This window comes from Homarus americanus, unplaced genomic scaffold (assembly GCF_018991925.1).
Source record: "Homarus americanus isolate GMGI-L3 unplaced genomic scaffold, GMGI_Hamer_2.0 scaffold33468, whole genome shotgun sequence".
In the NCBI taxonomy this organism is placed as follows: Eukaryota; Metazoa; Arthropoda; class Malacostraca; order Decapoda; family Nephropidae; genus Homarus; species Homarus americanus.
This window is the reverse complement of record NW_024714177.1, coordinates 8,979,862-8,989,601: the sequence shown is the minus strand read 5'-3', so window position 1 is coordinate 8,989,601 and position 9,740 is coordinate 8,979,862. Positions and strand designations below refer to the sequence as shown.

Below are 9,740 nucleotides of genomic sequence, written 5' to 3'. Positions count from 1 at the left end.
TCTAGGGATGCAGACAACGTCTTTACCCCCTCACGAGACAAGTGTACTCCGTCGCGACTGTACAGGTAGTCGTTGCCATAGAATCGTTGCCAGCTAACAATGAATGCCCAACCATTGTTTGCACAATGTTTTTCCAGTCGGCAATTTATAGCAATTGCCCTGGACAGCCATTCACGACCAACCCCTCTTCTAGGCAAGACACCACATACTATCGGGATCCCTCCCCTATCTCTAATCTTCCCCAGCGCCTCCCTATACCTCTTCAAAAGTTCCTCACTCCATTACAGTACCTCAAACTTCCTGTAGATCTCCTGAAGGATTGGGTCGGTGCTGAGGCTGAAGTAGAGATGAGAGGCTCCTACCAAAGGCTCACCGCCCCACCTCAAGTCTCCTCCTCCATCCACCAAGTCTTCGAACCTATCAATGGGTGACGTCATCTCCCGTACCGTCAGGTGAGCCGAGAGGGACGACTTGTACGCTGCCGTGATCACCATACTTGCCAGCATCCACAACCCCACCAGCAGCTGTGTGCGTGTGTGTGCGTGTGAGTGTTGTGTGTGTGTGTGTGTGTGTGAAAGATGTTGTTGATTAGAACACTTGCACATGAAACTGACAACTTTTACACATACAGTAGACAGTCACCAACATATACTGTATATACACATACAGGAGAGTCACCAACACATATACACTCAGGTATGGACTTGCTAAACACCCTTCAACTAACACCCTGTCACCAACACCCCGTTATCCAATCATCACCTGCGCATGTGTGTGGAACAGGTGTTGAGCCATGAGACCTTATACAACACCTGTACACAGATTACAGGTGTTCATCGGGCAGCCTCCTCCTATGTTTGTATATTATAATTTACATGGTTTTTGGACAGATACAAATCATTACTTCATCAACGTCTACAACCAACTTTGTGTAGGGAGTCGCCATGATAATACAGTACGTCCCTCTCTCAGCGCCACCGTACGGGTCTTTGTGTTTATGCTTATAGTATTCATCTCTCTCTCTCTCTCTCTCTCTCTCTCTCTCTCTCTCAGACAACAGCCGCCATCTCACCCTGGCGTTAGTGTGTGTGGGTGGTTCTGTAGGAGGATCCTCTAACAACACCCCCGAGGCGTATAAGACAGCAAAATTCAGCTTCAAGGGACGACTACCTGCAGCCCACATCCTTTCTCGCAGCACCAACCACAACGTCACTCCCGCAGATACACAGCTCAGCACCACCCCCAACCACACTCCTCCTGTAGACCAGTCAATGAGGACAGAGCAAGTCAATCTGTGTTTAAAATAGACTAAATCCTCGAAAGAGAACATGAGAGAATGTAACGTCATCATATTAATTGGTGGACTGTGATATTCTGTGACATATTTCCTCCATATGGATAAAAGAAGGCCTTTAATCGGCGTTGTTCTCCGTAGTGACAAATTGGAGTCATTAAGTCAAGGGACACACTTGTAATAGTTTCCCTGAAGGTGTCATGAGTGTTATCGATCAGACACAACTTGCACGTGTCACTGACTGGAAGCACTAAATGAGGAACTTATCTGTCAAGTGTGATTAGTGACTGACTGATCTGTTAAGTGACGGGTTATGCTTAAATGGTTTAGTAATTCATTTGTTTACACGTCATGTGAGAGAGAAGCTGAAGTGAATTAACTTTTGAACTCGCCTGTGAAGGGCGTAATGAGGGCCTGGGACGGGGCTAATGGCCGGGGCTTTGCAGAGATGATGATGAAAGGGTCTGAGGCGTAGATCCTGATGTGTTCCATTACGAGGAGTCTCGGGGCTGTGGGGGTGATGGTGGTGGAGAAATCAGCCTTCTGGTGCTGCAGTGTCCCCACCAGCCCACTCCAGTTACCGTCACTACCTAATGCACCCCACTCCCCGTCCCACGCCTCGTGTAGCTCGTACCTGCAGTGACGGATTCAGACACCTAATGTTGTAGTCTGGGTTGAGTTGAGTTGGGTTATGAGGTAAAAGAAAATCATAAAACAAAAATACGGTTGCACACGCGATGAAAAAAGTTCACGTACTGTAAAGAGCAAAACCAAGCTCAATCAAATAACAATCGTCGTTCACAAGGGAATATGTGTCCCCACTTCACACCATCTGAAAGCCTTAAAACAGGCAATTTGGTTATATTTGACTTGTTCATAACTAATAAAACAACACAAATACCATACCAGTCTCCCCCAGTCTATGACCATCAAAATTTTTAAAACATATGATTAATAATAAAACAACAAGAAGCACACTACGCCGCCCCCTTTATGGTGGATACTGTACAGCTGAGGTATGTGAAGAATGTGACCACGTACGTGATGTTGAGGTGAGGAGTGATGGCTTGTAGCATACGTGTGTTGAGGGAGTCTCTGAGTGAGACGAGGGTGTCCGTCCCCTTACCCACACGGTGAAAATCGATGGTGGGGAAATACCTCCTGACCACAACACGGAACTTGTGGCCCATGATGTCTTCTGTACCGCCTCCTGCTGCTACTGCTGCAGCCAGAGAAACAACATGACCAGGTAATGTCCATAATAATCACTCACACACACACACACACACACACACACACACACACACACACACACACACACACTATATACAGGTAAATATAATAAGAAAAATAAAACAAGGATGGACCAAGCATCTCAAGTGGATACCTTCGAGAGACAGAGGCCAGCTACCAGACAGAGGCTTTTGTGGAGGTCTATGTGGGAACCTCCATCTAGCAGTAGGCTGGATGATGGTACAGGTATATACTGTACTGATCGGTATAAAGTTGTTCTCACCGGGGAAAAGAGGACCGAGGTGAGGAGCGGTGACGGGATCCCAGACGACCACCGACAGGACCCCAGCTTGACCACTCCTGCAGTACATACACCGTCGGAACACCTCTACCGCCTCCTCCAGACGTCCTCCTGTCCACCACAACAACAAACAGTAACCGGACATGAGGCTTAAAATGGTAACACTATCAAGAAGAATATACTCTTATACGGTACAATTACATACTACTAAAACTAATACTACTAATGATAACTAAATCCTAAATGCCAAAAGACAATCCACTACATCCCACAACAATCATAAACGCTCTTTTAGGAACACCACAACACAGTACAGAGGTCTACCGCAGCTCGTGTCCTTCAGAAGTCCTCGCCACAGGTTTAGGTTCTCGTGTGAGTGTTTTGGAGGATCGTGGTGCACAGTATTAATTAAAGTGCAGTACAGTATGGGAAAGGTTCTTATCAATTAGCTAATTTTATGCGTGCCTGGCGAGTGGGTGGATTGGGGCGGTGGAGTGTGTGAGTGTGGAGGGCGAAGTAGAGAGCGTGGAGTGTGTTCCGGAGACTATGGTGGAGAAGGACAACCTGCACTTCGGTCCTCCCTCCCACCACCACCACCCGCGTCTCAGGCAGCTGCCACAACCCTACTGTCTCCAGTAACCTGCAGGCGGGCCAGAGCGATAGGGTCATCACTCACCTTATATATATATGTGTGTGTGTGTGTGTGTGTGTGTGTGAGGTAGTTGTAGTAAACCGTAATTTAATTTTCCTTCTATATCCCATTTGGTATTTTTCTCTCTTACAGTATGCATTAAAGCCATTAAGGTTTAACGCTACACACGAACGTTATAAACATATGGATCTACTCATCACAGGTCCCACTATACAGTATATCGTAAATATATGTACTGAGGTTTTAGTGGAACAATAAATAATGTGAAATATTTTCTCTTCAGAGAATTATTGACATCCATTATTTTGTCCGTGCTTCTGTTGTGTAAAAAACAGCATAGGGGCGATAAATAAATGTAATATATAATGTTGCAGTTATAACTCGAAATAAGCCAGAGTCAGTTTTAACAATTGCCTTGTTCGAGGATACTCGGTTTATCTGGAACATGTATAGTAAATCACCGCAGTGAAAACTCCTGTGTTGAAGACAGGTGTTACAGATGGTACTGTACATGTGAGTGAAATCAATGGTGCTTATGGTGAGGTTAATGGTTGTAATCCAGATGTAGGTGCACTGTATGTTTCAGATCGTGTATTATCAATTGGTTGTGAGCCGTTGACATATATGAATCGTATCGGTGTATTTACAGATTATAAAGAGGTGCGCGATGCTAGAAGCGCATTGTCGGCGTATCCATTAGCAGGTCTAAGGCGCTTGGTACCCCGACTCTACTCATTTCACCAGACACAGCTTCACAATTGGGGGTCTTAGTCAACGCTGATTTTGCAAATAATTTCTCATTGCCAAGTATGCAGAGCTCACCTAACACTGCAGTGGTCGTGTTCCCGGATGCATAAACTAGTCCTCAGAGTAAACTCCTGGTGTCTAGTACCAACTTAAGTACTCTCAAGGCAATGGTTCCGCGTCAAAAAGTCCCCACACCCCGTAAACCTGTCGTGCGAACAAGTTTTCCCCAGACTTCAGGTTACTGGAGGACACAAACTTTACCCTGTCTGATCCGGAAGTCCAAAAAGCTAACATAACAGAGTTCTTGATCTCCTTTGTTCGCTATGGTCTTCCACACACTCCTCCAGGTGAATTGCCTCCTCGAGATGGAGTACATGCGCTCATCTCCTCTGCTCAAGTGCCTCTGATGTGAGTAGGGCTTCTCCCTGCCATTCCATCACCAGTCACAGACTATGCTGTGGTGCACAAATGTTCAAAGTGTGCGAAAGCAATTGGACCAACAGGCAACGATTCCTGTTTTCTGTGATGAGGGAGTTTTTTTCACATGGTGGCTGACAGAGTCATGTCCGATCCAACCATTTCCCTTGATGTACTGTATATCCCATGTTGGAGATATTCCACACGGTGAAAGTCGGGTTTCGTTGTGCTGGGAGGTACACCAGTGGGAGTGGCAAGGAAGATGACCCCATCGAGTCTGAGGAGTTGGGGAAGTGCACTCCTGTCTGTGTTGCCTGGTGGCCACAACGTTCGATCATTGCGAGGGATGTTCATTAAGTCTGATGTGTTGGATACTGCCTGGAGAGCGTTCTGGCAGAAAAATAACACGGCACATTCCTTTGTTGCATATTTAGTAGAATTAAAAGGTGTTTTGGTGGGAAAGCAGCACAGCGTCTAGCGTGTGAAGTTGGCCGAGGTTCCCAAAGAATCTGATGACACGAGAAAGATGTTTCAGTGCTTTCTGAGAGATGGCAACTGGGAACTGCACGTATCTACTGTCAACTCTGCCATGTGTATATTCCGAGAATTTTACGCCACCCTCTACCTCTGATATAACTCAGAGTATCTCGAGAGACTCAAAATGCCAAGATAATTGATCACTAACTAATTCATAGACCCACAGTTTTATTCTGGCTAGGCAGGCGGGTACATCGGACACTAGTATATGTACACGTTATATATTGTTCCTGAACATGACAACTGCCAAGTGAACTTTATCCATGGTACCTGATCTATTCGTGTCATGAGATAATAATCCTAGGCAAGAAACTAAATTGCTAATGGTTAATGCTCTTTGACTAAACAACAGATACATTATATAAAGGTTTTATAAAGGCTGCCGAGGACAACGTTACATGCACAGTCATTGTTATAATTTTATGACTGTTTGAAGATAGTTGTATTTAATGTATTTTTATTATCTTCACCCAAGTCAACAATATGATACTTAATACTCGCATCATTTAACATACTACTTCCAGTTCCCAAGTTATTGTAATGGTTATCTAATTTAGCTGAGTATTGTGGTGTTCAGTAAACGCGGTCATATTCAGCAGCAGATGGCTTCAGGTTGTAAAATATGTATGTCCAATGTGTCAAACACGTCAATATTACCCGAATCTGATGCCAAAGTTATGATTGCCTCAGTGTTTTACCAGCCCCCATGACGGCCATCTTGGATTTAGCCCTCTTGCAGGCGAATGTCTCATATCTCAAAAGTCGACCTGTGTTAATTTTGAAGCTTTATGGTCATATTACTTAAATCAAAGGTCAAACTTCGGCCACCAAAAGGTATAGAAGAGCCTGGACTAAATAACCTCGGGGCTGATCTAATCACCAGTTGGTCCGACGATACTTTTACCGACTCTGACCTAAACTTTATCATAATCAAAGTTTTTAAATGACTTAAGTTCAAGGTATTTTATGGCGGAATTATGTGAATTGTCTAACGGTTTCTGTATAAGGAAACGGTAAAATATATCTCGTCTTGGAGATATGTGTACTGTATGTGTGCGTGACGGAGATAAGTGAACTGTATGTGTGCGTGACGGAGATAAGTGAACTGTATGTGTGCGTTACGGAGATAAGTGAACTGTATGTGTGCGTGACGGAGATATGTGAACTGTATGTGTGCGTGACGGAGATATGTGAACTGTATGTGTACGTGACGGAGATATGTGTACTGTATGTGTGCGTGACGGAGATAAGTGAACTGTAAGTGTGCGTAACGGAAACACTTACCAATCACAGTTATACCGAGACTGTGGTCAATAATAGAGGCAGTTCGGACACACAGGCGGTGTTTGATTAAGACCACACACGCACACACGTTCACAGATCATGACAAGAGAATTAATCACCTTAATATAAGAAGCGTGTCATCATCTTTGTCGTTACTGGTGAGATCCAACACAAGGGCACGACAGGTGAACTTAGCTTCCCCCCAGAGTTCCCGAAGGAGGTGATCCTGTGCTGCCGCCCGTTGCTCCACCGCCGCCCTCGCCTCCACCATCACCACGCCAACTCTCACCACGCCCCACAAACGTCTGCAAGGAAAGAAAAAGCCCCCAAGAATTTATCGACGTGGGCTGTGCTGATGACTACAGAAAACGAGCCAATAATATTTAACCTATATTTAACAAAACTTAACCTAAACTAACATTCATAACCTATACTATCCTACTTAACCTAACCTAACCTAACCAAACACTATATTATATAATGGAAGATTAGTTTAGGTTAGGGTTAGGTCATATACCATTGCTTGGCCAGTTCGTTCAACATGTCATCATTAAATGGTATACCTCCTCACTGGCTATTACAGTATGTTCGTATGTCTGGCGTAGGAAAGTATCTTAAAGTTACAGTAGACTCTTACAAGTTTTATTTCTGTAACACTCACATTACAGGACAGGCATGATATAGAGTAGTTTAAATGACCATGATAAGCTGCGTTGTCACATCTTCAGATACGGTAAGTGGGAAATATAAGGTAAGGTGTTTCCCCAAGCTCTTGTTGACGCTCAGGAAATAATGGAAGTTGTTCAATAGACGCTCAGGAAATAATGGAAGTTGTTCAATAGACGCTCAGGAAATAATGGAAGTTGTTCAGCGTAGACGCTCAAATAATGGGGATTGTTCAATAGACGCTCAGGAAATAATGGAAGTTGTTCAATAGACGCTCAGGAAATAATGGAAGTTGTTCAATAGACGCTCAGGAAATAATGGAAGTTGTTCAATAGACGCTCAGGAAATAATGGAAGTTGTTCAATAGACGCTCAGGAAATACTGTACAGGCATCTTCTGTTATGTTACCCGCGTGTGTAATAATAATAATAATAATAATAATAATAATAATAATAATAATAATAATAATAATAATAATAATAATAATAATAATAATAATAATAATTAACGGTTAATTGAAAAAGTTCTGCAGCCCGAAGGCTGAAAATATACATTGGACATAAATGACTTATTACATACATTGTTGGTTTAACAAAAGCCTTCATTAGTGATAGGTAAAGGAACATACAGTGAACATATAGATTAATGTTTACAGTGGAGGTCACGTAGATCATGTGCGCTGAGGTGTTGAACAGCTGACACGTAGTGTAGTAATTCCCTCACAGATGGTGTTATGAGGGGCCTCACGTGGTGTAGTAGTTCCCTCACAGATGGTGTTATGAGGGACCTCACGTGGTGTAGTAGTTCCCTCACAGATGGTGTTATGAGGGACCTCACGTGGTGTAGTAGTTCCCTCACAGATGGTGTTATGAGGGACCTCACGTGGTGTAGTAGTTCCTCTCAGATGGTGTTATGAGGACCTCACGTGGTGTAGTAGTTCCCTCACAGATGGTGTTATATGAGGAACCTCACGTGGTGTAGTAGTTCCCTCACAGATGGTGTTATGAGGGACCTCACGTGGTGTAGTAGTTCCCTCACAGATGGTGTTATGAGGGACCTCACGTGGTGTAGTAGTTCCCTCACAGATGGTGATATGAGGAACCTCACGTGGTGTAGTAGTTCCCTCACAGATGGTGTTATGAGGGACCTCACGTGGTGTAGTAGTTCCCTCACAGATGGTGTTATGAGGGACCTCACGTGGTGTAGTAGTTCCCTCACAGATGGTGTTATGAGGAACCTCACGTGGTGTAGTAATTCCCTCACAGATGGTGTTATGAGGGACCTCACCGTGTGTGTGTGTGTGTGTGAAGGAGGAAGACATGGTTTAGTGTACAGTAAGTAAGTTGTCTCACCTGAGTGTGTGGTGCAGGAGGGGTGAGGTGTCTCCGGCGTGAACCACCACCAGATGGCATCTACCCAGGTCCTCCTCCACCACCTGCGTCACCAGCTGCTCCACCGTGTTCAAATAGCCGTCCACTTCGGTCACTTGCCGGCCTCCCACTCCGTCAACCTCCCGTCCGTCACCGTCCACGTCCCGTCCAGCACCGTCCAAGTCCCGTCTAGCACCGTCCACGTCCCGTCCAGCACCAGCCAGGACACGAGCGACAAGACAGAAGAGAACCAACGCCTCGACATTCATTCTTAAAATAAAAATACAAGGTTGTGATCACTTCAGGTTCAGTATATATTCAATATTTATCGTAATATTCATAGTCATTACCTCCGTTTTGAGAGAGAGAGAGAGAGAGAGAGAGAGAGAGAGAGAGAGAGATTGATTGATTATTTTTAAATTATTCAGCTGACGATGTTATTTGCACCGTGCATAATGAGGAACAATGTTGGGTGTTCTATGAGCAACACACACACTGCCAACAAATATGATCGAATAATTGCCGCCTTCTGTAGGAGTCCAGCAGTAAGGAGCTGAAATTATCTACAAAGCTGCATGTATATCGAGCAGTGAACCTCCCCACCCTGCTATATGACAGTGAGACATGGGTCACATACAGGAGGCACCTCAAACCACTTGAAAACTTTCACCAACGTAGTCTACATTCCATCCTCCGAGTTCGCTGGGAAGACAAGAGAACAAATGCCAGTATTCTCGCTGACACCAACTGTAGGAGCATCGAGGCTACCATTATCTATGAGCAATTACGCTGGACTGGCCATGTTACCCGGATGGACGACAGTAGACTGCCAAAGCAGCTACTTTACAGTCACCTAACGAATAGTAAACGTAACCCCGGCGGGCAACTGAAAAGGTATTAGGATAGTCTTAAGACAAACCTGAAAAAGTGCCAAATCGGCCCCCTCACCCGGGAGACGATCACTCCACACCGTAACGCTTGAAGGAGCACCACACGAGAAGGTGTCAATACTTTCGAGTTAGTCCGACTGTAAACCGAGGTAGACAAACGCCAACGCCAGAAAGACGCTGCCGCCGCCCCTCCCGCACTAGGTGTAGCCCCCCACATGAGCAACATCTATGGACGACCCTGCTCTCGAGTCACCATAGAGCTCACCAACGAAGGTGAAATCCTTAAAAACTCATATAATTTTATCATAGCTGGATGATCGTCATACTCGATTCCGAGTGACAGCAAAGT

At 44.8% G+C, this 9,740-nt stretch overlaps 1 protein-coding gene across 1 annotated transcript; it reads right to left on the bottom strand.

The window, feature by feature from the left end:
- Nucleotides 1-1,468: 1,468 nt before the first annotated feature.
- On the bottom strand, nt 1,469-8,770 carry LOC121876126. The gene is made up of 6 exons (XM_042381067.1): nt 8,484-8,770; nt 6,585-6,770; nt 3,290-3,468; nt 2,811-2,939; nt 2,336-2,516; nt 1,469-1,928 (listed from the first exon to the last, which is right to left on the bottom strand). Exons 1-6 carry the CDS (start codon nt 8,768-8,770, stop codon nt 1,670-1,672), a joined length of 1,221 nt encoding a protein of 406 aa, XP_042237001.1. The 3' UTR covers nt 1,469-1,669.
- Nucleotides 8,771-9,740: the final 970 nt, after the last annotated feature.

What these genes read in the sequence shown, in the direction of transcription:
- LOC121876126 (XM_042381067.1), bottom strand. Translation starts at nt 8,770, where the DNA reads ATGAATGTCGAGGCGTTGGTTCTCTTCTGTCTTGTCGCTCGTGTCCTG. An exon ending in CTCCTGCACCACACACTCAG is followed by an intron (nt 6,771 to 8,483) that starts GTGAGACAACTT and finishes CTTTCCTTGCAG; the next exon opens with ACGTTTGTGGGGCGTGGTGA. An exon ending in TCCACCCACTCGCCAGGCAC is followed by an intron (nt 2,940 to 3,289) that starts GCATAAAATTAG and finishes TGTGGTGGACAG; the next exon opens with GAGGACGTCTGGAGGAGGCG.